Source organism: Cynara cardunculus (assembly GCF_001531365.2).
Source record: "Cynara cardunculus var. scolymus isolate 2C chromosome LG 7, CcrdV1, whole genome shotgun sequence".
Lineage (NCBI taxonomy): Eukaryota > Viridiplantae > Streptophyta > Magnoliopsida > Asterales > Asteraceae > Cynara > Cynara cardunculus.
Genome location: NC_037534.1, coordinates 682,855 through 710,422, shown reverse-complemented (window position 1 = coordinate 710,422; position 27,568 = coordinate 682,855). Strand labels below are relative to the sequence as shown.

The window sequence follows — 27,568 nt, the reverse complement described above, 5'->3', positions numbered from 1 at the left end:
ACTTTTATTTTGACGTCATTGCAATGATTTTGACGAAAACTTTCTAATGATATATTTTATTATTATTTTATTTTATTTTATGATGATTTAAAAAATTACATAAATTAATTAAAATATATAAAAGATATAAACAACTCATTAGATGTAAAATTAGTTAGTTTATTTGTTTTGTTCTGTCAAGTTTTGTATTACTAAACACTAAATAGTTATCCTGTTATGTCTTATGTTACCCGTCATGTTTTACTACCAAAAGCTCTCTAAAAAAACAATAAAGAATTGTAAACTAATCACAAGGGTGGTGTCTGATTAATTTAAGTTTGGCTCCAAAGGTCAAAAGTATCTGGAGGTCCCATGTTCAAATCCAATAAGTAATAAAAATTCTCTCGTGGCCACGGAGGTTCAAATGCGGTGACTCTGGACTATCTGCAAATCAGGTGGTCGTTCTGAGATTAGTCGGTTCACATAGCGAGTTGGATATCCAGGTTAATTAAAAAAAGGAATTGTAAACTATATGGACCGATACTAAAATAAATCGTAAACTGTAAGGACGAAAACTATGATTTCTAAATCATAAGGACATAAATCACAATTTTTGACAAAGTACAAGGACTAAATATGTATTTTACTCAGAAAACAAAAATCGAAAACCAAAATAATTTTACGAGATTGAGAGTCCCACATGGTCAAAGCTTGTAAGAAAGATCTCTGAAACATCATAGACTCCCTTCGTACTTTACCTATACGACGATTTCAATCAACCTTCAAGGCTTTCCTTTGTGATTTTCGTTGCTTAATTTCATCGAGATTTTGCAGATTTTGAGCTAATTCGGCTACATCCATCCTACAGGTGATTGTTCTTATCTTCTATCTGTTTGTTTTGTTGATTTTTGTGATATGGTGAGGATTGGAACTTTGGGTTTGATTCTTACGGGAAGTAAGAGGATATGGAAGTATAAGGTTTTGATTGAGACTTCAGGGATCATGGTAACCTTTTAAATTGGGAAGAAACCCATTTGCCCTAATTGTTTGCATTTGGTTTTATAAAGGATCATATACGTTTATTATACAGATTTCAATCAACGATAATCTGTTTATTTCTAAACTATAATGAAACTACTTCTATCATGTAATCTTAGAAAGGCATCAAGCTTCTCTCCATGAACATGGGCATATTTATTCATGTTAATTTTGGAAAATCTCATGGAACCCTAAAATTTGGAGGAAACACGATTTGCCCTAATTGTTTGCATTATTGGAAAGATTTCAATTAATTAATGTGGGATGCGGGCTGTCTTTTATTTGAGGATAAAAGTCAACAGGTTCACCAGGTTATTGGAGAAAATCTGGGAAATCAATCGGGAGGAAAGTATCTGCAAAAGATGAAGACGAGCCTGTAGATCGCCACCTTTTCATATATTCACATGTGATTTTCAAATTTAACATGAATGAATATGCATTTGTAGTGTTCATGGAGAGAAGCTTGATGCGTTTGTTAGATTACATGATAGGAGTAGTTTCATTATAGTTTACAAATGAACAAATTATATTCATTAATTGGAATCTGTTAGTAAACTTATGATATCTTATAAAACCAAATGCATGATTTATGAGGTTTCAATCAACCCTTATGCTTCCATATCCTCTTAACATTTCGTCATGTAAGGATCAAACCCAAAGTTTTGATTACCTCGCCACATCACAAAAGCAACAAAACACACATCATGATCATTAAACTGAATAAATCACTCTTGATGTATGAGTTACGACTGCTAATTCATTTCATATGTTTGCATTCATATTTTCCGGTGTATTCAAGTTAGTTGAATGATTGTTGTTGAAACAGTCGCTCGTTATCTAACATAAGCATGCATAATGAATACACATTGTGCTCTTATTGCAATATTATGGCCACCGCCAATTAGTGTGGATGCACATTTGACTTCTAATGCACCCGAAGATATGGTTGCCGCATATTTGCAAATGTAAAGGGTCGGAAAAACTGTATGCAATAGACATAGGGATGGAAACGGCCGGTATTGGGCGGGTAAGGCATCCTGTCCCCGACCCCCATTTAACCCCCCCCCCAAAGCCCAACTGATCCCCGACGGGTTCGGTGGAAAGGAATCCCGGCGGGTTCACGCCCATTTAATAAAAAAACAATGTATTTTAAAATTATAATGAATTGTCATTACATTAATTACCAATATTGAAAAACACATATATTTGTCTTTTAATAATAAAGTATACATATATATTTATTTATACACACGCTATATACATATATTAACAAAAATAAATTAATCGGGTCGGATTAGGGGGGGGGGTAATGCCATCTCTGACACCGCTTCAAGTATGAAAATAGATCCCTCCCCGCTACGGGTAAATTTCCATCTCTAAATAGATGTTACTATTAAGAGCATCTCCAACAGATTCTTCAAAATTTCTCCAAAATGGAGAATCAAAATTCAAATTCTCCAGTAGGAAATTACATTCAACTCCAAGAACTTCTCCATTTTGGAGATTACAACATTATTTATATTATTAAAATATTCCAGAATATAATAAAATATTATTTCTCTCTCCTGAACATCTAATTTCAAGGTTTCTTATTGGTGGGAATATTAGTTAAAGTATTTCTTTCTCATGGTAATCATTTATGGAGAGTTCTCTAAAAAATGTAGAACTTAAAATGTAGAAAATCTTAAAGAAAATCTCATTAAAAAAGTAGATGTATTTAGGTATATAATCTTAAATGAGATTTAAATTAAATTCGTGACTTTGTGATGAGTATGAAGGGGATATTTAGTTATATAAGCTTAAATGATATTTTAAAAATCCATTACCTTCTCATGAGTATGAAGCCATTTTCCCTTTAATAGGTCATAAAGTTGTGGATTTAATTAAAAACCCATTTAAGGTCATATCCCTAAATAACCTGATTATGAAGCCATTTTTTCTTTAATAGGTCGGGAGAAGATGGATTTATTAAAATCTCATTGAAGGTTATATATTATACATAAGTAACATTAAAGTACCCAACTATATTTCAATTTTACCAAAAGGTTTAATATGATAAACCTTATGTTTTTCAAAATTCATTGATCAAACTCATGATTCATTCAAATCTTATTATCAAAACCACTTGGGTTGTGACTCACTGGTTAAGGCTCATGGGGATATAGTGGAAATCTCATCTTCCCCAAGTTCAAATCCAGGCGCTACCAAAGCCCTTGTGGCCACTCCAGGGCATTCGTGGTCTCCCGGGGACTAGTCGGTGCGTGTAAGCTTTCCTGGATACCCGCAGTTACCCAAAAGAACTTGGTATCACTCATTGGGCATGGTAGTGTTCTATATCAATTGGTAATAGAAACATGCTTTTTGGAAACGGTCAGAACAAGTCTCGGGGGTTGTTTGGTTGGTTTTCCATCAACTCCTGTATGGATAAAGTTGCCTGTGTGGATTAATCTGTCTGTATAGATTATTAGGGAAGTTTTTGTTTGGGAGGCTTTTTCATAGATGGAAGGAGTGTGTTTTTTAATCGAGAGGGACAAGTTTTGGAAAAACTTGGCTTCCTGCATATACCCGCCCTAGAAGCTTATTGAATCAGCCACTTTCTATATCATTAAGCCACTACCAGACAATCATGTATAGCTGCCCAGAAGAGCTGAGTCCCATTGAGCTCATTAAACTGCTAACAAACAGACCCTCAATGAATGAGAGTAGCTACAAAGTTCAAACTTGACCCAATTATTTTTCATCGATCTGCTCGTTTATCTTTCTTAAACATTTTGAATTATTCTACTTTTTATCACATGAACATTCCAACGTCCTTAGAAGTACAAGAAATAAAAAAGCTAATTGCTTTTTGTAAAATAGATGTTATATAAGCATTGACCCTTTCTAGTTTATGTTACGCAGATACTTACAAAATGACGGGTGCCTGATCGATAACAACAAATTTCTTCAACTTGGTTCTCCTAAATATGGCTTCCGTTGGAATGGCTCCTACCGTAGTTGAAAAAGTTGGCGGTAATTCTATATTTGTTGACAAACTTCCCGAGGAAATCAATGAAATGACGATCAAAGATGACAAGGTTGAAAAGGTTGCTACTTGTTACATATTTTTCTGGATATTTGCTTTGCCTTGCATTTGTTGGGTGTATCAGTCTTAGAATGCACAAAAAAGCCCATCCCCAAATCCTGGCCTGACCCTAATGAGCCTGAAGCCCAGTCCAGGTCGGACCTCAAAGTAGAGATGGCCAAAATGAGCCCGGTCCTGGACCGGCTTAGGAACAATTGGGACGGGGACTGGTAAGGACCGGTTACGCTTTTTGTGAAAATTCAAGACATGGCCCGAGACCGGTTATACACAGTCCCGGATTTTTAAAAAAAATTAGGTTTTTATAAATTATATGTCAAGTTTTTCAAAATTTCTAAACAAGATTTTCAAGTTTTTTACCAAATACTTTAAAGTGTTTTTTTTAAGTTTTTTCAAGTTCTTTTAGGTGTTCCAATACTAAATTTCAAAAATCGTAATTATAGAAACATTTATAACATTTTTGGGTGAAAAAGATTTAAAAAAAGATTTAAAGTGTATTTGAATGACCCAATTAGAAGTTTTAAAGTGTATTTCAATTCAAACAAGATTTTTTACATGTTTATAATTGATTTCTTGGGGGGGAAATTGGGACTGATTTGGGCCTGGCTTTTGGCCATCTCTACCTCAAAGCCAGCTGACATGTTGAGGGAAAAAGCCTGGGAAATCCCGATCAGGACCTTTTTCAACACCTAAGTCCAGCCCCTCCCAGGGCTTTTTTTGCTCACTGAAAACAGGTTGGGAAGGCCTGGGCCTTGTGCATCTCTAAATTTAGTACTGCAATTGCTGCTAAAAGTTGTCTCTTGTAGGAAATGGAGGCAACAGTGGTGGATGGAAATGGGACAGAAACTGGCCACATCATTGTTACTACTATTGGAGGTAGAAATGGTCAACCTAAACAGGTAACCTTCAATCGATGTCAAAATAGTGGATGAATAAAAGCTTGTTTGGTTGATTTTCGATTAAGTCCCGTATGGATAAAGTTATCAGTGTGGATTAATTTGTCCGTATAGATTGGGAAGGTTTCTTTGAGAGGGTTTTTTGATTGACAGGAGGCAAGGAGCCTATTTTTTAATCAGGAGGGGCAGGTTTGGAAAAGACTTGGCTAAAGCTCCCCATAGAAGCTACTAAATAAGCCACTTTTTATATCATTAAGTTACTACCAAACAGGTATATACAACTGACTGAATAAGCTGTGAAGCCCATGAAGCTCATTAAGCTACTATCAAACAAGCCCTTAGTTGCGTTTTCTTCCAAAAATTTCTTAATTCTATATATCTTGGTTTTATGGGATATTAGAAAAAGGAAGAGCTCTGTCGAAAGTTAAGTTTATTAACAATTTATATATCTTGTGCGATGTCTAAGGCATAAAAGGATCAAATAAAGGTAGCAATTCTGTCAAGATAAGGAGGTTGTGTATCAAACCGGCTTATTCATCCAGCCATAGAGTAGTGTTTCTTTACAGCTTAATAGTTAAGCCATTTGTCCCGTTAAGCCACCTCAAACAAATTAATACAAGAAATAGTTCAACCCTCTCTCTTTGCCTCCCTCAAACCCATCGGTTTCTCGTTAACCCATTAAGGGGATTAATGGACAAAGAAATAAACATCCCCAATATCATCAAGTGGCTTTTGACCCAATGGCATAAAAGGATCTTTATAAACCTTAGGTTGCGGGTCAAAGTGTCTTTAGAGATATTAATCTTTTAGATATTTGTTTCAACTTTATCTTGTTTAATCACTTGACAGACGATAAGCTACATGGCAGAGCGCGTTGTTGGCCAGGGTTCTTTTGGAATTGTATTTCAGGTAATAATTCAAGCACATGTTCATTAAAGTATTAAACTTTTGGTACCCAAAGATCTAGTGTATTGGCTGCAACATTTATATATATAGAGAGATTCCTACAACCGTTACTACCAAATCAGGAGCGTCCATTTGATCATCAACGGTTACATTTTATCGGTTGTAACAACCCTTAATTTTTAAAAAAATGGATGGGGGATAGGTAGGTTGCATCTGTTGTATAATCTAGAGGGGTTGTATTTGAACGTCTCTCTCTGTATATAGGGTCAGGTTTAAGAAAACCGTAAAGAAAATGAAAACTGAAGAATATCCTGGTAACTATTCATCTGTATAGTATGCAAATGTGCATATAAGTAATTTGCAAGTAATTTGTCTACATGCACATGTGCATGAAATCAAGAAACAACTTCAATTACTCATATGCACATGAGGATATCATACATGAATGGTTACCAGGGTGTTCCTCATTTTTTCTGGGTTTTCTCCTGAACCCTCCCTCTCTCACCATATATATTGGGTCAGGCTCAAGGGAAAACCACAAAAAAGTGAAAAACTGAGAGAAACACTAGTTTTTATTAATCTATATGATATATACATATGCATACAAGTAATTTGTAAGTAATTTTTCTGGTATGCACACATGCATAAAAACCAGGAAATATCTCCAATTACTTGTATGCACATGTGCATACCTTTGAGATGGACGGCTATTAGGGTGTTTTTCAATTTTTTTTTTTGGGGGGGGGGGGGAGTTACCCCTGAAGCCAGAACCTCCCTCTCTCTTTATACACACACACACATATACATACATATACGTACATACATACATACATACATACATACATACATACATACATACATATATATATATATATATATTATATCATGTATGAGAACCTTGATCTTGACTTGTGCAGGCAAAATGCTTGGAAAGCGGAGAAGCTGTTGCGATAAAAAAAGTGTTGCAAGATAAGCGATACAAGAACCGTGAATTGCAAACGATGCGGCTTCTTGATCATCCCAATGTTGTTTCACTCAAACATTGCTTCTTTTCGACAACAGACAAGGATGAGCTGTATCTTAATCTGGTTCTTGAGTACGTGCCAGAGACGGCTTATCGTGTAGCAAGACACTACAGTAAGGCAAATCAGAGAATGCCTATGATATATGTCAAACTATACACGTATCAGGTTTGTCTACTAGAAGAAAACTGGAGAGTGTGTGTGTATATATATATATATATATATATATAAAGAGAGAGAGAGAGTCCCCTCTTTTGCGAACCCTCTAATTGTTAGAAACCATACAAACCAATCTCAACCATCCATCCAGGTTAATGAATATATGGTTCCATAAATATCTCGATTATATCTTAATTTAAAGTGTTGATCGTAATTAATGAACTCTGATCATCTTCCATAAATATCCCAATCATAATAAACGAACCCTCATTTTCCATAAATATCTCAAATGTTTGGTTTGTAACAATTAGAGGGTTTGCAAATGATTTAGATTCTCTCTCTCTCTCTCTCTATATATATATATGTGTGTGTGTGTGTGTGTGTGTATAGTTGAGTTCATGTGAGAAATGTCCTTTTTCGTGAGAAATGGAACATTCACATGATATATGTGAAGGTACCCTTATATTGTGTGGTGATGAGCGGAGCGCCTTCACAAAAACTGGTGAAGGTATACGCATTCAACAATTGTAACCTTCACTACCTTCACAATATATATACATAGTGGGAGGTTCAAATAAGAATGCTAAATGTCATGAGAAGGTGAGGGGAAGGTTCATATGTGAATCATTGAGAAGTTCCATTTGAAGATGCGTCTGTGTAACCATATGAATAAACTGTAACGATGGTTCACATATGCATCTTCATATATATTTTTTCGGATTTTTTAATGATTCACATATGAACCTTTCCTTCTTACCTTCACAGAATATTTAGCTTTTTTATTTAAACCGCCCCCTATATATGTACTGTAAAAAATGAAAAACTGAGGAATACTCTGGTTACCATTCAACTGTACAGTATGCACATGTGTATACAAGTAATTTGTAATTTATCCGGTATGCACATGTGCATAAAAACCAAGAAACAACTTCAATTACATGTATTCACATGTGTATATCGTTCAGATGAATGGTTACCAGGGTGTTCCTCATTTCTTCATTTTTGGGGGTTTTTTGTGAGCCTCCCTCTCTCTCTCTCTCTCTCTCTCTATATATATATATATATATATATTTGCTAAAGTAATGATCTCGACTGTATTTCAGATTTTTCGAGCACTGGCATATATCCATGCGATAGGTGTTTGCCACAGAGACATTAAGCCTCAAAATCTTCTGGTATGCATCCAAACCTTATCTCTCACCCATATTCTCGAGTTTTTTAAGCTTTGGTGTTACAATAGACTCTCTGCTATGCAGGTGAATCCTCATTCTCATCAGCTCAAACTCTGTGATTTTGGGAGCGCAAAAGTTCTGGTAATATGTTTGTTTGTTCACACGGTTTTATTATTATTATATAAAACTAGGGGTAGGTTTATTTGAGAACAGTGAGAACCAAATATTCACAATGAATTTCATGATTTTCATGTATATTTATGATATTCATCATGAATTCATGTACATTCATTATAAATATTGATATTTACGGTTTCTAAATGAACTTTCCCCTATAAAAACTATGCATCATGCTTACCGCATTTTTTTTTCTGAGACCCAAGTATTCTTTCCATTTTGCTGATTTGAAGTTGATGACTCATGAATAAAGTCGTCTTGCTCATTTAAAATTTAGGTAGCTGACATAATTTGTCCATTGAATTTACGGTATCTTACGTTTAATAGGTGAAAGGGGAACCAAATATATCCTACATCTGTTCTCGGTACTACCGTGCACCTGAACTCATATTTGGGGCAACCGAATACACAACTGCAATCGATATCTGGTCAGTGGGCTGTGTTCTTGCTGAACTGCTTCTTGGACAGGTTTTTTTTTTTCACAAGGGAATCTTAGCTATCAGATATATATATCCTCCTTCCGTCCCGAAATAAAAATGTGCACAATGAAAAAGGCACAGTGTTAGAAATGTGTAATTATTACACTTTCTAATTAACAAAATGACAAATTTACCCTTAAGAATAGAGGGGGTAATGAATTTCACCGTCTCACAAGTAGACACTTATTTTCGAACAAACTAAAATAGAATTTTGGACACATTTTTGGGACGGAAGAAGTAATGTTTTTGAACTTCATATTTTATTCATATCTTTTGTATTATTCTGCGGCCAGCCTCTTTTCCCAGGTGAGAGTGGAGTCGACCAGCTTGTAGAAATTATCAAAGTAAGTTGGTGGGCACTTTGTGATACCGAAGACATGTTCATAATCCGATTTCGTATTATCTTTTTGCCATAATAATCGTATTGTTTATTTGTTCATCTTATTAGGTCCTTGGTACACCAACTCGTGAAGAAATCAAATGCATGAATCCGAACTACACGGAGTTTAAGTTCCCACAAATCAAGGCTCACCCTTGGCACAAAGTGAGGACACTGCTTTTCATTTCCACCGTTATTTTAGCTATGTTTGGCAAACTAGCTGATAAACTAGTCGATATTTGATGAACTAGCTGATAATCTAGTTGTTGGCTGATAAACTAGTCAATATTTGGTGAACTAGCTGATAGTCTAGTTGTTGGCTGATAAGCTAATAATAGTTGATGAAATAGCTGATAAGTTGTTGGCTGATAAATTAGTCACGTTTGGTCAAAACTAGCTTAAAAGCTAGATTACAACGTAAAATGCCTAAACGAAAAAAATATAGGGGTATAATTGGAAAGTGAAAAAACCCAATAAGGTTTTTATATTATGGCTTACCAAACGGGACATTTTCAATAAACTCAAAAAGTAAGGTAGCTTATGGTTGCCAAACATGGCCTTGGTGATGGTAAGGCCATTATTTTTATATCATTGTTTGCCTAATATTGGTATGATGTTGAAATAGATTTTTCACAAGCGGATGCCCCCGGAAGCCGTAGATCTTGTTTCAAGACTCCTCCAATATTCTCCAAACTTGAGGTGTACTGCGGTAAGTACATGCCATCATCACTCATATATAACTTCCAAGGAGTTTGTATTTGATAGCATCTAGTTCTTTTGTATTCGCTTCTGTTTGTATGTTTTGTTTGCTTGTTTGTTTTGAATGTTTTTTAAGTATATAATAATTATATACGGGAAATTTTGTTTATTGTGAGATCCCACAAGGGTTGGGGTGGGGAACCGAGGTTGCTTTGTAAGAGACTGGATACCTCTTCTATCGAACACGTTAAAACCGTGAGTCCAGATGTGGACAAAGCGGACAGTATCTGGTACGGTTGACCTGGGATGTTACAAATGGAGGAAATCACACACCCTCTTCACCTTTGGTGAGGTTTGATGGCCAAAGGTCCGAAACCTCTAGGCCAACGACCCTTTGCTTTGTTGCTTACTTCTAACCTGTTTTCAATTTTTAGCACCACCGTTTCTTATTTTCAAGCTATTATGTTCTTTCTTCTCAAAATTTTCGACCAAGTTTTATACTCTCTTTGCACACTTTGCACAAGTCGGGTGGTCTTCATTGAAACAGTCACTGCTCTTTTGGGTAGAGACCAAGTCTATGTACATCCCACCCTTTAGACCTCATCTGTATTCCACATCGGTTGGGAAGGGGAATGAAGGTTGCCGTACAAGGGACTGGATACCTCCTCTATCAGACGTGTTTTAAAAACTATGAGTCTAGGTGTGGACAAAACGGACAGTATCTGACGCAGGTTAGCCAGGGATGTTACACCACCTTCGACATGTTTTAGAAACTGTGAGTCTAGGTGTGGACAAAGCGGATAGTATCCGATACGGTTAGCCAGGGATGCTACACCACCTCCGAGTTGGACATATTGGGTTTGGTTTAGTTTTTAAGCATTTTTATTTATTTCAACAGTTGGAGGCGTGTATCCATCCATTCTTCAACGAACTTCGTGATCCAAACACCCGTCTTCCTAACGGCCGTCCGTTGCCACCTCTCTTCAATTTCAAGCCGCAAGGTTAGTATTTTTAGTTCCATCTCCTTTTCTTCGTGATTTCCATGCTTCCAATGCTGAGATTACATACATACATACGTTGTTTTATTGATAGAGCTAAAAGGTGCATCGTTTGAACTTGTGGCTAAACTCATACCGGAACATGCTCGGAAACAATGTCCCGTGCTCGGAAGTTAAAAAAAACTTAACGATAACGGTAACGATCGGTATCAATGCACTAATTGATGGTATGACATATGTTTGTTTATTATATCTCTTATTATTCCACTTAACTTGGATTTTGGCAACTGCCTTTTCCTTTCCTTCCGTTGTTTGTTTTCATGGTCCAAAAGTGATGTATGTTTGTAAGGTATTGTTGTTGTCTAATATTATTATGCAAACATTCTGACTGTTTGGTAGCAGTTTAACGAGTTTAATGGGATTCACAGCTTATTCAGTCAGCTATAAGTGTTTGTTTTGGTAGTGGCTTACTAAAATTGCAAGTGGTTTAATCGGTAAGTTTTTAGGGGGAGTTTTATGCAAAAAAAAAACTAATTTTTTTCCAAACTTGTCCCTGTCAATTAAAAAGCTCGTTTCTTCCATCTATGAAAAAGCTCTCCAAAACAAAAAACTTTTCCAACCTATACAAAGAGATTAATCCATATAGACGGCTTTATACATACAGGAGTTAATGCAAACATTGTGGATTCACATAGCTTCATATATTATATTCATGTTTCTAGCCCTAATCTCGAATTCGATTGGTTTGATGGGTCTGAATCAATGTTGCTTTTCATTGGATGGGGGTTGGATGGAAAATGGTTGTTTACGAAATGTCTGGGTAAGTGTTGTCATAATCTAGGTTAGTATATTTGTGGGCCAACATTTGTTGGTAAACATCTTTTTTAGTGAGTAAGCACCTCTTATCCGGTAAGAGGTAGATGATAGCTAGTAAAAAGATTGTCTTAAAACTTAAGTGTTGTTTACTTATGGCTTGATGAGCTTAGTGATATGGGCATTTTCGCTTGACCATGCATGAGTGTTTCTTTATGGCTTAATTGTTAAGCTATTAAGCCAAAATATCTACATGGAATAAGTTAGGACACCTTCCATTAAGTCATATCAAACAAACTAATGCCTAAACGCACTAGAAGTAATCCAAGCCTTTTTATTTGCCTCCTTCAATCAACAATGCATTTCTATTCAGATAGACAAATTAACCCATACATGACTTAATGCAAAAAAAGAAGTAAACCACCTCTTAGGATCTGTTAACAAGTATATTAATGTCCGGTAAGTTGTACACGATTGCTTGGTAAAGCTAAGTGTTATCCAAACTTGTCTCTCCCAATTAAAGAACATGATCATTCCATCTATGAAAAACGTTTCCATGCAAAAAGCTTCCTAATCCATACAAACAAATTAATTCGTACATACAGCTTTATCGACCCAGGGCTTAATTGAAAACCAATCAATTTTGTAATTGCAGCCAGTCTCGGGTCCGACTTGAGAGTAGCTATACAAAAGCCGAACTTGATAAGATGGATTGGCCTCAAGCTAAAGTCCGATTAGGTCTGAAGCCGAGTTGAAAGAATTCGAGCTTGTGATCGGTTGTGATTTTATTTTAATTTTTTAATAAATTCAAAATTTATTTAAAGAGATAATCACAACAAAATCGAAACAATCCATTTTCCAAATTAGTATAAAATAGTCATATTTTTCAAATAATTTCCGCAAAAATCCAACTTCTTGTAAATGGTACCTTTTTGCGAGTCTTTTTCCTTTTCGGTGATCCCCTTTTTTTTTATAGTAATTTATTTTTGGTAAAAAGTATATGAATGGAATGGTACATAAATTGCATCTTTTGAAATTATCTTCAACAATTGTGAGAAATAATATATACACTGGAGGTTTACTTTGCAAACCATGTTAATTATATAAATTGTATAAACTTTATTTAAACAATTATAATTTTTTTGTTTTGTTCATTTTTTTGTAATTATAAAAGGTTGATTAATAATTTTTATTATGGAGGGTATTAATCATGAATATTATCAACTTCATTATATTAATTTTTAAAAAATACATGAAACAATTTTATTAATACTTCTTAAGTATTATATGAAACAATTTCATAATCATATATGAAACAACTTCATCAAGAAAAGTATTATATGAAACAATTTCATAAGATTAAACAATTTTATAAGATTAAATAATTTGATGTAAAAATTTCATAAGATTAAATCGACGAATGAGGGTTATTTGTTGAAGCATTAACCGGAATCCATAGTATTCGCCACATTAAGATGATAACCGATTAATGCTTTAACTGATTACCTAAATACCTAAACGTTTAAAACTTTATATCTTAAATATTAAAATAAAAGTTTTAAATATACGTTATCTAAAATAGAAGTAAAAGTAAGTTACACTTTGAAAAAAAAAATATACACAAAAACTTACTGCTGGGTCGATCCACCATGGCGCGTGCCTTCCACCTTCTGCATTCGTATATAGTTGTATGCTTCGCTTGTGAAAAACATATTTTCCTCTCTCTCTTGTATATATGTATATATATAGTTGTTGTATCTACTCATCGCTCAGTCACTTCTCTTTCTGTTGATGTAATTATTAGGTATGTAACGATCTCTGCATGAGCTTTTTTATTTCTCAATTATCAATCGATTGTATTTATGAAGGAATTCCCCCAAAATTGTAGTTACACTGTTCGATTATGTTGTTCTAACTGCATTTTGGATGTTACCTTTGTAATCGCTGGAGTTTTAGGTGAATTTTGTCGAAATTAGTTCAGTTTTTATGTATATTTTTGTTAAATATATGAGATAGCATGTAAACGATCGAATTTTTAGGCTGTTTAGTTGATTATGGCTTGCGTTTGATGGTTTTTCAGGTTTGGTTGAAATTATAATGGATGATTGAGGTTTGTTAGGGTTTTTCTGTTGCCAATTTTAGTGTTTATGGTACGATTTTGTTTATATCGTGTGTTAATTGCACCATCTCTTTGTACTGTTTGATAATGTACCGATCATTTTGTTGTAGTGTTCAATTGGTGCAATTAACAAGAGTAAAAAAAAGAAAATGAAAAACTGAGGAACACTTGTAGGTAAATTTTCCGGTATGTACCATCTTCATTACTTGTATGCACCTTTGGAGATGGACCCACGTGGTGCACTTCGATCCTCTGTCATAGTGTAAAAAATTATGTCAACTTATCAATTTGTTGTATGCCGCTATGTATATTTTAAACTAAGTTTCCCTTGGTAGAGTTTGTTTGCAATGCTTTTCTTCCACCCTAACCCGAGTTCGAATTTCGCTATGTCATTTTGTTAGTTTTTAGCTTTTAACCTCACTCATCTCATGTATTTAAGAAAAAGTTTACATCGAAAACTAAATTAATTTAGACAAAATTCATGTAAGTCGTCTAAAAACACAGCGGCTTTAAAGCTAACATCCAAAATGCAGTTAGAGCAAGATAATCGAGCCCCTGTATTGTTAGGATCAATAACTGTTCTTTGTATTATTATATTTTCTGCCAGTCTTTTGAGTTCATCTTATGATAATTTCAGCATTTTAGTTTAAGGAAAATATAATAATCTTTGAGCGAGGTTAATTATCTTGAACTGTTGGTTCTTAATTTTATTTTCTGTCTGAATTTTAATAGTCCCTTTTGATATTCTTAATACAACTGCCGCTTTTTGAAGCAGAGAATGCGCTAATTTGACAGTGAATCTTCTTCTTTATGTTGAACAGATTGAGAGCTTCTTTCTGCAAGGTTATAAGGTTATAGAGAAATGGTACTTCTTCCTTAACTCCATTTACGTAATTTGCTTCCTCATGATGTGTAGAATAAATCTTATTCTTTTTCCTAAATAAATAGTCTAATAATTAAACATTTTAGGAACCCAGGAACCGCCTCTTTTTTAAGTATTCATGATGAATATTATTATTCACCATGAATATTTTATAATGTTATTCATCATGAATACTCATAGAAAGGTTGGTTCCCTGTTCCTAAATGGACCTCCATCTAGTCTAATATAAAGATATATATATATATATATATATATGACACAATCAATGGTGGACGGCCACTGCATATATTCTGACTGCCCGTTAATTGCTCGACCATGTGAAATGTTTTGTTTTACAATATGCTCATTGGGTGCTTTGCTTGCCATGTTTTTTTCACTATATTCATAGTGATTTTTTAACTTTGAATTGCTATCACTTGGATTCTCGTATTGGGATTTCACTTGTATAGGGTGATCATGCTCCTGGTGACGATAGTGAGAATATTGATTGGGATACCGAAGATGAACTCGAAATCCAGAACATAGCCCCATCATCTTGTGCACAATTAATAACTAGGGATACTGAAGCTGTTATTAGCAATGGAAAGGTAAATTTTCCGTGCAAATTAAATATTTTTCTTAAAACTTTCTTGTTCTTAAGATGATGGGTATAGAACCACTTGGGTCTATGAACTCTTGCAAGAAATGAGTTGGGCCTATAAGCTTCAAAAATTACAAAAATGCCCATGAACATCTAAATTGGTAAAAATAATTCTATGCTGTTGACTCTTAAACTGGTTTCCAATATTATCATTAAAAACTTTCTATCTTGTCCTCAACTCACATGCTTTTTACTGGAGAGTGGTAAGGAGCAGAGGAAATTTTTTTGGCTGTTGATTTGACTTGGTAACTAATTGCCAGAAAAGGCTGTTACTTAGAGTTCTAAAGGCTTGCCACGGCTGCCTCTGTGGCTTGTTGTGGCTCAATACATGGAGTAATATTAGAAAACACGTGTGTGTGTGTGTATATGGGTCAGGTTTAGGGGAAACCACAAAAAAAAAATGAAAAACTGAGGAACACCTTGATAACCATTCATCCGGACAGTATGCACATGTGCGTACAAGCAATTTTTAAGCAATTTGTTCGTTATGCACACATGCATAGACACCAAAAAACAACTTCAGTTACTTGTATGCACATGTGCATATCATACAAATGAATGGTTACCAGGATGTTTCTCAGTTTTTCATTTTTTAGGGGTTTTCCCCTTAACCTCCCTCTATATGATATACAGATTCACGTTTTGAAAAATGTCATCGCCTTGCCATGGCTTTAAGGCTCGAGGCTTGACCTCGCTGCCACGCAACGCTCTACGCCATTTAGAACCTTGTTCTTACTAAACAAATTCATTTTCTTGCAATGTGGTATATCATACATTTACATGGTCTTAGACGGTAGCATAAAGCAGATGAATTAATTCTTTTCGTTTCTACATGTTGTTGGTTGCTATACGGTAAATTAGTTGTCGTGCATACATAAAAACTATTAACTTATTTGCTTTCTTTTTTTCTTTTGAAGGCGAGCTCATCAGCAGGTCCTTCAAACACCAAGTTGGTTGAGCATTTCTTAGGGATGGGATTCCGTGAGCAATGGGTTACAAAAGCAATTGAAAAAAATGGTACATGATGGGATTATTTCGTTCAATATTAGGTTCAACTGGGAGAACGTGATTTACGACTTTGTTCTTCCATATGTATAGGGGAAGGTGACCACGAGTCCATACTGGATACTCTATTTGCATACCAGGTAACCGGACTTTTAACTTCCCTAAACGATTGCATCTGTTTATCCAATTGCTGATTTCTGAACCGAAACCTCCCAAGAAAGATACAATAACTTTGTATCATAAACCACAAGGGTGGTGCCCAATTGGTTTGAGCTTGGGCTCCAAAGGTCAAAAGTGTCTGGAGGTCCCAGGTTCGAATCCAAGGAAGAATAAAAATTCTCTTGTCCTCAGAGGTTCAAATGCGGTGACTATGAGCTACCCGCGAAGCGGGTGGTCGCCCCGGGATTAGTCGGCTCGCATAGCGGGTTGGATATCCAGGTTAATAAGAAAAAAAATAATAACTTTGTATCATATATTTTTTTCCTGCACCTGCTTGCGTTTGCAGGGGCGGAGCCAGCTTTGGCCCGAGGCCTCACTGGCCCACCCACACTTGCAAATCTGTATTTATTTTAAATAAGGCCCAAATTTGTTTAGTCTTTAATTTCTTTCATGGCCCTGCATTTCCTTCCGCGAACTTTGCAATGAATATAATTTAGTTTTATATATATATATATAAAGATTTCAAATGCAAACATTCTAATTCTTAGGAACCATACAAACCAATCTTAAACGTTAATCTAGTTTTTAATAAATATATGGTTCCATACATATCTCGACTATCTCCTAATCTAAAGCCATGATCATAATGAATGAACCTTATCATCTTCCATAAATATCTCGATCATAATGAATGAATCATGATCTTGCTTTCAAGCTCGTTCATAACAAATTGTTGTCAATCCCAAGTGATTGAATACAATTTGTTATGAACAAACTTAAGAGGGTGAAACCAACACAATAACAGAAGGGAAATGCTTGGCCAAATTGTATTCAATCACTGTAAATGAATGAAAACCAAAAGACGGAACTCTAGCAATTCGAGAGTGCTAGTCTCTCCCAAAAGAACCCACTAATTTCTGCACACCTCTCCTGTCCTCCCACTCCCCTATTAGTACCATCAATTTATTTTAGAATATAATATTGGGCCGCGGCCTGTTTAATGATGCATGACATGTATATTGGTTTATTTTTCTTGAAGGGCGTTCAGATCTTTGGACTTTTAATGCGTATCAGTGTCTTGCAGGCTCTTGAAGACCCTCAACAGGGACATAACTCATGTCACCCGAATCACCTCAACTCTCCTCAGCAACAACAATGTGTAAATGATGATGACTTGTCTTCTGACTACGATGAGAGTCTTCTTGATGATTTCTCCGAGTCTGACAGCTGGCTCGGCAGTGAAACTGTGAGTTAAGTTTTAGATTTTTTGATATATCCATCAAAATAACCTTTCCCATCACCTCTTCTAATATATTCCCCTTCCCAAAATAAATGTCCACATTGAAAAAGGCGCACAGTTCTTGAAATGTGTTATTATTACACTTTTAATTCACTAAAAGACAAATTTACATTTATTTTGGGACAAACTAAGATAGAAATGTGGACGCTTATTTTGATTTTTGGGACGGAGGGAGTATTTAAACTCCATTTCCATACATAATGGGGATTAGGAGCCAATGTAAAGGTTTTAGTTCAAACCATAACAAAGCAAAAGTAACTGAAGTGCCACTTTAGCAGTGTTGGTAGGGAAATAAAAGATGTGGTAGGCATATATGTACAAGAAATAGTTAGAAAGGATATATATATACATATATATATATATATATGTTTTTATGCACGTGTGCATGCTGGACAAGTCGCTTAGAAATTACTTCTATGCACATGTGCATACCGTCCGGATGGACGGTTATCAGGGTGTTCCTCAGTTTTTCATTTTTTTGCGGTTTTCACTTGAACCTAACCCTATGTATATATATATATATATATATATATATATAATTCTCTGAGATTGGTATCTCACAAGGATGAAGAGATTGTATGTGTTGTTTATATTACCTGTACTATTTTCTTAGTCTGGTTTGATGCTTTTGATGGGGTTAGGGGCATGGGAAGGCGGTGAGATCTGCATTACAATATGTGCAAGTATTTCCTTTTCGAATATGGAATACCTTCTTTGTTGCTAGCAACATCTGTCCGCGTCTGATGAATACTTAATTATGTTTTTGTAAATTATTGCTTGTAATGCTTTTTATAATTGTAAAACAATTTTAAAATTCAACATCATTTTGTACAGGAGGATTTCGATTCTTTACCTGAACATGAGAAAACATTAAAATACTTGGTGGCTATGGGGTATACAGAAGAAGAGGCTTCAATAGCGATGGAAAGATGTACGTATGTTATATTGAGCTCGTCATGTGTGCCATTGCCATTTTTCGTTTTATGTGGTGATGGGTCATTTACACTACTGATTTCAAACAGAGATCATTTTACATTTTCAAAAAGAAGTTGCAATTTTCTGTTACAGCGGAAGAGTCAAATAGCTTGAAATTGTTTTGATTGTTAAGCATGGGTGTCCAGGCGAGCTTGCGTACATCTCGACTAATCCCATGGGCCCTGGAGAACAGCGAAATCTCCTGTGGCCTTGCGGGACTCGAACCGGTGACCTCTGAGGAGAAACCCTAAAGACCCAAACCTTATTGCCAGTTGAGCTAGCCCCACAAGGTTAAATAGGTTGAAGTTAAAAGAATGTACATTATGTTTCCTTTGATAATTTGCGGGATTATTTATCTCCAATCATGGCCGACAACACATTTAACCATCGATAATTATAGGACTGGTCTTTGTAGTCCAGGGCGGGTTTGGTTTTGGTCCCTCCCACCGACTCCATCAATCTTTTTCTCTGAATGCAGTCATGTACCCCTCACGTGAGGGGTAATTTGGTCATTTTACAGGTGAATTTCATAAAAAAAACTCTAAGAACACGTAGAAGAACATTATCAACAGTTGATGGGCTTATTTCTATGCTGTTGACATTTTAGTTCTTCAAATTTTACTTGTGAGCCTTGCTACTTGATCATTTTTGCAGGTCCTGGTGCCTCGATTGCAGTCCTAACGGATTTTATTGGTGCTGCTCAAAATGCAAAGACGGAACCCGTATTTTTTGAGGATGAGGTATTTATCTTCATGATGGATTATTTAAATATTCATGATGAATGTTTTGAGAACTCAAAGAACTCCTATATTTTGTGTAGTATTCCTGATGTATAACGTGATAAATATTCATGATGAATGTATTGACGGTTAATTCATGATGAATAATATCCATTATTATTCACGGTTATTCATCATGAATACTACATAAAATAGGTGGTTCTTGTGTTCTCAAAATATTTAAGGTTCCTAAATGAACCTCCCACTATAAACATTTTAGGTTTCAAGTCTCAAAAAAATAAGTTATCAAGCACTAGGTATTGCTTAGTAATGCATAATCCCTTAAATTTTCAAGTTTACAAATAATTATAACATATTTAGAATTTTTTTAAAATTCTTTGAACTCCATAAAACTAACAGATAAACACGTTCGAAAACAGGATAATCATCGAGTCCTACTAATACTACATTATTAAAAAGAAATACTTTATCCTAAAACTAAAATAAATTACATATATATTTTCAAATATAAACTATTTAAATTTTGAACCGTCAAATAATACCAAAAAAGAGAATTTTATAATCTTTAATCCAACAATGTTTCAAATTAGTAAGACATGTTCAACCATCACTTGTAATTTATATTTATTCAAACATAAATTTCAGATTTTCTTTTATAAGGAAAATTGTCATTTTTCATTCTTGGTTTCTAATAAAATCATGCATCTCGTTGCATCACACAGGTACACAACTATTATCTCATATATGTTTGGCATGTTACTACGGAGGAGGTTTAAAATACAAACCATGGAATTCTTACAAACCATGATCAACACGTATATTAGGAAACAATTGAGATAATTATGGAAGATGATACAGTTCATTCAGTATGATCATTGCTTTAGATTAGGAAACAATCGAAATATTTATGGAACCAGATATTCATCAGGCTAGATGGACAGTTAAGATTGGTTTGTATTGTTTGTAAGGATTCAATGGTTTGTATTTGAAACTCCCTCTATTATTGCATACTTAGATTTTTTCCCCTTACATTCATTTCCATTTGACATAAAACCAGAAACGCAAAAACTTAGGGGAGAATGGGAAACTTAAGAAGAGGAAATTGTATGAGCTCGAGGCCTGGAAACGAAATAAGCAGAAGGGTCCGCTGACTGAACAAGATGAAGTCATCCGTCTTCCGAACCCAATGACTGGCTTTGGAGTTCCATCAGAACCTTCGAGTATGGTGACTCATAGAACACTCCCCGATGATGCCATTGGACCTCCGTTCTTTTACTACGAGAATGTTGCTCTAGCTCCAAAAGGATCTTGGGATACCATTTCTCGCTTCCTTTATGACGTGGAGCCCGAATTCGTTGATTCCAAGTATTTTTGCGCGGCTGCAAGAAAACGAGGATATGTTCACAATCTCCCAATAAATAACAGATTCTGTATTCTTCCTCTTCCTCCCCGCACGATAAGTGATGCATTGCCGTTAACAAAGAGATGGTGGCCTGAATGGGATAAGCGTACGAAGCTGAACTGCTTACAAACGGTTATTGCAAGTGCAAAGTTGACGGAAAGGATCCGGAAGGATCTAGAAAAATACAGTGATTATGTACCGCTCGATGTGCAGAAGAAGGTTATCGAGGATTGCCGAAAGTGGAACCTAGTTTGGGTAGGAAAAAACAAGGTTGCACCTTTGGAACCAGATGAAGTGGAAATGTTATTGGGGTTCCCCAGAAACCATACAAGAGGAGGTGGTATAAGCAGGACGGATAGATACAAATCCCTTGGTAACTCATTTCAGGTAACATTTTCTCTTTTTTGGAAGTATATAATATTTTTAGGGTCAGATTCAGGGGAAAACCGCAAAAAACTGAAAACCCGAGGAACACCTTTGTTACCATTCATCTGTATGGTATGCGAATGTGCATACAAGTAAATTTTCAACTATTGAAGATTGATTATATTTATATGTTATAGATACTCCTTGGGTTTGTCATCTGTACTATAGTATGTAAATATATACATATATATATACACACTATATATATAAAAACTTACTATTAAATACTCGGGGTCGGGGTTTAGGGGATCCGGATCCCCATTGAACTAGGGGAATCCCTGTCAAATCGGGTTCGGGGATTGGCTACGGGTTTTTATGCCATCCCTACCTAAAAGGTTGGACTCTACTAGTAACCCAGGTTACCGTTGGTCTACTCATAGCCTGGGTTACCGCTCAGCAAATAACCCTTTGGTAGGTATAATTTCTTATGGGGAAAAATGAATTAAAATGCAATGAAGTTTATCATTGAAAACACCGGTTAAGTTTTGTTTTATTTTATATTATGTTTCAAACCTGTTTGGAAAATTTTCTGGATCCGCCTTTGTCCCGACCCTAACTCCTAGCGTGATATATTGCTTTGTTTGGTTTACTAACATCATACTAATGTTCATTTAACATCGTCTTCGGCAGGTCGACACAGTAGCTTACCATCTCTCCGTATTGAAGGACATATTTCCAAAAGGTATAAACATGCTCTCTCTTTTCTCTGGTATCGGTGGTGCTGAAGTTGCTCTCCACCGGCTCGGGATTCTTCTAAACAACATTGTGTCGGTCGAAATCTCCGAAGCTAACCGAGACATAGTTAGGAGCTGGTGGGAACAGACAAACCAAAAGGGCAATCTTGTCCATTTGCCAGATGTTCAACAATTGAACGGTGATCAGCTTGAGCAATTTATCTCTTCTTTCGGTGGTTTTGATCTTGTGGTTGGCGGCAGTCCATGCAATAATCTCACGGGCAGTAACCGGGTAAGCAGAGACGGACTCCAAGGTGACCATTCTTCTCTGTTTTACGATTATTTTCGTATCCTAGATACAGTTAAAAGTATAATGAATAAACAAAACTAATCCTAGTCTTCCTAACGGGTCGAAAACTTGATTTGATGGTTCAATCTGTATCTAAGTCGAAATCTCCATGGCCCCTTTTTGTTTCGTATGTTTCTTTTAGCGAATATTTAGGTCAAGACTCGGTAGTAATATTAGAAAGTGTTAGCGAATAACTTAGGAAGCAGACGTGGTTCTCTGCAAATATTTAACGATGGTTATAATGTATGCGGATACTATGTTCGTTGTGTAAATAGTACATGTTTTGTAACTGTTCTGCATCCAAATATTAGGGCCTATTTGTTAACAGTTCAATGAGCTTAATGGGACTTGCATCTTTTTCTGTCAGCTTTAGACGACTGTTTGGTAGTGGGCTACTGGCTTAATGATATAGAAAGTGGTTATTTGGTAAGCTTCTAGAGAGGAGTTTTATGCAGAAAGCCAAATTTTTCCAAACCTGTGAAAAAGCACGGTCCTTTCATCTAAACAAAAATCCTCATAATCCATATAATAGACATGTTAATCTACACAGTCAGCTTTATCCGTATAGGACTTGATGGAAAACCAACCAAACGTAACCTTCCCTTATGATAGCCTTGTACCGGATGGGTGAAGAATGGTAAAAGGTTTATATATTATAATTTTGACATGGGTAGTAATTTACGGATCTTCTCCCGTTTTCTTTAGAAAAATGCAATTTTGTTTTAGGCGGGTCTTGTCTCAGTCTAATGCCGCTTGTATTGCCCCATCCAAATGTTTTGCATTTGGTACATGCGTTGGAATTGTTTTGCGTCCAAATGTTAAGGTGCGTTTGATAACGGGACTAGACTGGACAGGATGGGCGAGAGTGAAGAAGACGGGTGAAGAATTGTAAAAGGTTTAAGGGTTATAATTTGACATGGATAGTTCAGTAATTTATCATTCTTGTCTCATCTTTGTTATTTTTGTTCCACCTATTTTGGTGGGACAAAAATACATTTTTGTTTTAGAAAGGTCTTGTCCCAGTCTAATGTCATGCATATTGTCTCGTCCTATCCAGCATACCGAACTCACCATGTATGTATAAGCTTAACTTATGATGTTAACTTCAACATATGATGCAGTTTGGTACTCGCTGAAGCTTCAGGTTCATTTGTTGTTCAATGAGATTTTATATTTCTTAGAGTAGATTATATTTGTAGTCCCTGTGATTTGTTAACAATTACTATTTTTGTCCTTATGTTTTAGAAATTACGGTTTTTATCCTCTATGATTTATAATTTATTGTTGTTTTCGTTGTTCACAACTTTTTTCCTATTTTCGTTCCTATGGTTTATACTTCTTTTCTGTTTTTGTCCCTCCTAACTAAAGGTAGGAGTTAACTTCAGGGATAAAAATCGCAATGAATTGCAAACCATAGAGACTAAAACCGTAATTTCAAAATCACAGGGACAAAATTTATATTTTTTGACAAACCATAGGGATGGAAATTGTAATTTACTCTATTTCTTATGTTTGAAATTTAGGTGGACTTGGATTTTGAAGTTGGACGTTTTTGTTTTCTTTTTTATAGATCTTGATTTTAGATACTTTATTTTAAAAGATTATGGTATAGCTGTTGGAAATACTCTAAAAATTATAACCAGTAAATTTTGTAGCTACTGTTATTAATGTGGATGTGAAGTTGTCAAGTTATACTGTAAATTTCTATCATGTGGAAAAAATATTATGAACAAGTGATGTGACGGGGTTAATAACCTTTTATCAGGTAAAGAATCATTTAAATATGTTATGTTTAATTTAACTTAATTTTTTTAACTACTTTTTTTCAGTATATTTTATCTACCTTTAACTACATTCGGCTACATTTTTTTTAAAAAAAATTATCTTTACTTTTAAGTCATTTTTACATATATTTAATTACTTTCAGATGCATAAATTTGTTAAAGTTTTGGTCATAATGATAAAATAAATAAATGTAATTGAATATAGATGAAATATAATTGTTCTGTTTTCACCGTCTCATCAATAACTCTTATTTTCAATGGAACCTAACTTGGAATAAAATAACTATGAAAAACACTCCTATGGTACAAAACTTATCTGATTTAAATTTACACAACCAAGATCTAAGAAAATGGCAAATTACATGAGAAAGTAACGTATTTTAACTTGATTCCTATTTTGGGTAACGTACTTTCAAAACATTCGTTTTGGTACCTAAGAAGTAAAGAACATTTAAGTACCCGAGTAACCGGTTGAAGACAAATTTTATATAAAAAAATAATGTCATCAACCACATCAGTAAATAATATTGAGTTGGATACCACATCACTCGCTACATCAACATGATAACCGGTTAATGTTTCAACAGGTTACTCGGGTACTTAAATGTTTAAAACTTTACATCTTATGTACTAAAATGAAAGTTTTGAAAGTGCGTTATCCGAAATAGGAATAAAGTTAAAGTACGTCACCTTTTCATACGGTTTGCTCTTTAGAAAACAACAAATTTGGTTTCTTTTTCTTAAATATAATCAAACCTTACAAAGGTATATGCAAAAAACAAAATATCTTATCTAATAATTGTACCAATTATCAAACTAAACCACTAAAAACAACCCCACATCTAACATTTAAACCAAACGTCGACTCTGATTGAGACTAGATGCACACATACAATACTATAAAACTACGTCAAACCATTATGGCTAGGAGAATATCCATCCCGACCAAAAAAATTGAAGAACCGGATGAGATCGAAAACCGATTGTATTTGATTCTTTAAAAAACACAGTCTTCAATTTGTTTTCAAGTTGAAAATAAAAGGCTCGAATGGTATGATCCCTCCGTCACCTCAGGTTGAATTTAAAAAAGAGTGGATATTACTATTGTCCCAATCATATTAATTGACACTGCAGTTTCTGAAAATTATATCAGATCATCCGTCGTTTCGATCTGCTTTCACCATTCATTTATGTTTTTAACGAACGTTATTTCCGTCCATTAAGTTGAAGGGTATTTTGTTTATTTCACTTTTTTACTAAAAAAGTTAATGATTTTCGGTTCGATTAAATGCATAAAATATAACGTCAAAGGACATTCAATTGAGAAGAGGGACCTATTTTGCCATAATAGTATTCTTGAGGGGTCTATATATGATATTATCCAAATCTGGATTCTACCAGACACCTGATTAGGGTTTTAAACTACTACTTCTTCTTCTTCGTAGACTCTGGTTTTACTAATGGATGAAGCGATTCAAAGCGAGCAGCAGCAACATCTGACTCTAGTGATTAGAAAAGCGTGTTTTGGTCTACCAACCGCTTGTCCTTCATGTTTGCCTGTTTACATTTATCTCAAATTCGCAAATGTTCCTTTCGATTTGAGTTATAATCTCACTTTCCCTGATTCCGGTACGTAATTTTCAACTCTACTCTCTCAAATTGATGATCATGCTTTGCTATTATGCTGGTAATTGGGATGAGTTTGTTGTCCCTGATCGAATTCACTTGGAAAATCGATCATTGTGATTTTAGGTTAAACAGGTTTCTTTTGGTTTTTAGATGCGTTTCACTTCTAAATTGATATATGGATTTCAAATTTTCTTGAGTGGAAAATGCAATCGCTACTGCATATTGAATGAAGCTAGTTGATGTCCATTTTGTAACCAAATTTTTTATTGATTTCGTATTTGAAAAAAGTACAAGGGGTTGATGTCAAATGTCAATTTGTAGATCATTTCTTGAGTATAGAGAGTACTAAAGACAAGGAAAAGCTGTTACTCCTTTCTACCAGTGTGAATTTTTGTGATGTCTCATTGGATTTGCAGCATTTGTGTTCTTTGGCAGGTTTTTAAGCTACTTATTTGCCTAAAATCTTGACATTGGTTTTGATCGATGGAATTTCCGTAATTTGTTATCGTTGAATGAGATTTCAGGCATTTCAATAATAGTGTAACATTACCTGAAAAACTGAAAGTTAACTGTTTGACCTAAAACCATGATGATCAATTTTCAGAGTGAATTAGACAAGGATAATAAATTCATCCCAATTACTTGCATAAAAAATCAAGCAGGATCATCTTTTTTTGTAAAGTCAGTTCACATATGCATCTCCAAATCGATTTTTTCCTCTTTTTTTTTCAAATGATTCACATATGAATCTTCTCTTCTTACCTTCTCATGATATTTAGCTACTTGAACCAGCCCCTACACTAATAATTAGGCTATGTTTGGCAAACTGGCTGACAGGCTAGCTGATGAACAAATCCCATTTGGCAAAAACTAGCTGTTAAGCTAGATGAAAGATGTAAAATGACCAAAAACAACATCTTGATTGAGATGCATATCATGCAATTTGTGATACTATTTAACCAATTAAAATCTTAATTGCTATCAATCTCATAACATGATCGAGATGCGTTTTGGCTTTGTTTCATCCAGATCAAATTCCTTACGTCGACACTGATACATATGTTGCTTACAACAATGAGAAGGGTGGTGTAATTGAAAGTTTAAAAGAAGATAATATTGTTAATCTGGATGCGGGAGTCCAGAATCTTCCGGAATGGGTATCGACGATGGCAATGATTAACTCATGGCTATCAGATGCAATCTTATATGAACTATGGGTAGGTTCAGATGGAAGTTCTGCGCACAAGATCTATTATTCTGACCTCCCATGGCCAGTAGGAAAGCTTTTATATCTTAAGCAAGTGCACAATGTGAAACAATTGCTTGGAATATCAAAAGAGACTGCTGAAAGAAGGGAAGAAGAGGTATTGGTTTTTCTATTGGTTAAACGGGTTCTTTTTGCATTTCTGCTTCTTCTTTTTCCCTTATTGATCATAGTGGCGTTTGGTTTGTTGGAACCCGATGGAATTTTAAGGAATGGAATGGCCAATTCTATTGACCAAATTCCATTCATGTGATTGGTTCATTCTTTGAGTTATGGTAAGGAATTTGAATTCCACATATGGTGGAATGTAAATTCCTTGGGTTCTAGCAAGGAATTCCAATTCCTTCATCCCAACTTTTAAGAAAAACTATTGTACTCTTATATTTACTCCATTCCATTCTATCCCACCACGATGGTTGT

General features: G+C 35.0%; 3 protein-coding genes across 7 annotated transcripts in view; all 3 read left to right on the top strand.

Annotated features, from left to right (window-relative positions):
* The first annotated feature begins 694 nt into the window (after positions 1-694).
* Positions 695-11,425, top strand: LOC112515473 (shaggy-related protein kinase epsilon-like). 2 transcript variants are annotated; one of them, XM_025122316.1, is made up of 13 exons: positions 695-847; positions 3,919-4,103; positions 4,906-4,998; positions 5,845-5,904; positions 6,819-7,091; positions 8,186-8,257; positions 8,339-8,395; positions 8,759-8,899; positions 9,204-9,254; positions 9,359-9,454; positions 9,915-9,998; positions 10,887-10,989; positions 11,081-11,425. In XM_025122316.1, exons 2-13 carry the CDS (start codon positions 3,984-3,986, stop codon positions 11,161-11,163), a joined length of 1,233 nt encoding a protein of 410 aa, XP_024978084.1. In that variant the 5' UTR covers positions 695-847; positions 3,919-3,983; the 3' UTR covers positions 11,164-11,425. The 2 variants fall into 2 exon arrangements, with proteins under 2 accessions (XP_024978084.1, XP_024978085.1); XM_025122317.1 differs by having other exon boundaries at positions 698-847; positions 3,919-4,094.
* Positions 11,426-13,527: 2,102 nt separating this feature from the next.
* Positions 13,528-22,796, top strand: LOC112515972 (DNA (cytosine-5)-methyltransferase DRM2-like). 4 transcript variants are annotated; one of them, XM_025122964.1, is made up of 11 exons: positions 13,528-13,603; positions 14,740-14,783; positions 15,251-15,388; positions 16,359-16,458; positions 16,540-16,586; positions 17,690-17,851; positions 18,740-18,836; positions 19,535-19,620; positions 20,678-21,409; positions 22,079-22,130; positions 22,251-22,796. In XM_025122964.1, the coding sequence occupies exons 2-11, from the start codon at positions 14,781-14,783 to the stop codon at positions 22,511-22,513; spliced, it is 1,680 nt and encodes a 559-aa protein (XP_024978732.1). In that variant the 5' UTR covers positions 13,528-13,603; positions 14,740-14,780; the 3' UTR covers positions 22,514-22,796. The 4 variants fall into 4 exon arrangements, with proteins under 4 accessions (XP_024978732.1, XP_024978730.1, XP_024978733.1 ...); XM_025122962.1 differs by having other exon boundaries at positions 22,079-22,796; XM_025122965.1 differs by lacking the exon at positions 15,251-15,388 and having other exon boundaries at positions 22,079-22,796.
* Positions 22,797-25,662: 2,866 nt separating this feature from the next.
* Positions 25,663-27,568, top strand: part of LOC112515918 (mitochondrial outer membrane import complex protein METAXIN) — a 4,558-nt gene continuing 2,652 nt past the window's right edge. Inside the window, exons 1-2 of the mRNA XM_025122890.1 lie at positions 25,663-25,884; positions 26,914-27,248. Of these exons, the coding sequence (XP_024978658.1) occupies positions 25,716-25,884; positions 26,914-27,248 (504 nt within the window). The 5' untranslated portion in view covers positions 25,663-25,715. The remainder of the gene's footprint in view (positions 25,885-26,913; positions 27,249-27,568) is intronic.

Bases quoted from the DNA above. Each gene is read 5' to 3' on its own strand.
- LOC112515473 (XM_025122316.1), top strand. From the start codon at position 3,984: ATGGCTTCCGTTGGAATGGCTCCTACCGTAGTTGAAAAAGTTGGCGGT. The intron at 8,396-8,758 runs GTAATATGTTTG...TACGTTTAATAG, and splicing joins TTGGGAGCGCAAAAGTTCTG to GTGAAAGGGGAACCAAATAT. The intron at 9,255-9,358 runs GTAAGTTGGTGG...TCATCTTATTAG, and splicing joins AGCTTGTAGAAATTATCAAA to GTCCTTGGTACACCAACTCG.
- LOC112515972 (XM_025122962.1), top strand. The intron at 15,389-16,358 runs GTAAATTTTCCG...TTTCTTTTGAAG, and splicing joins CTGTTATTAGCAATGGAAAG to GCGAGCTCATCAGCAGGTCC. The intron at 21,410-22,078 runs GTAACATTTTCT...CGTCTTCGGCAG, and splicing joins CCCTTGGTAACTCATTTCAG to GTCGACACAGTAGCTTACCA.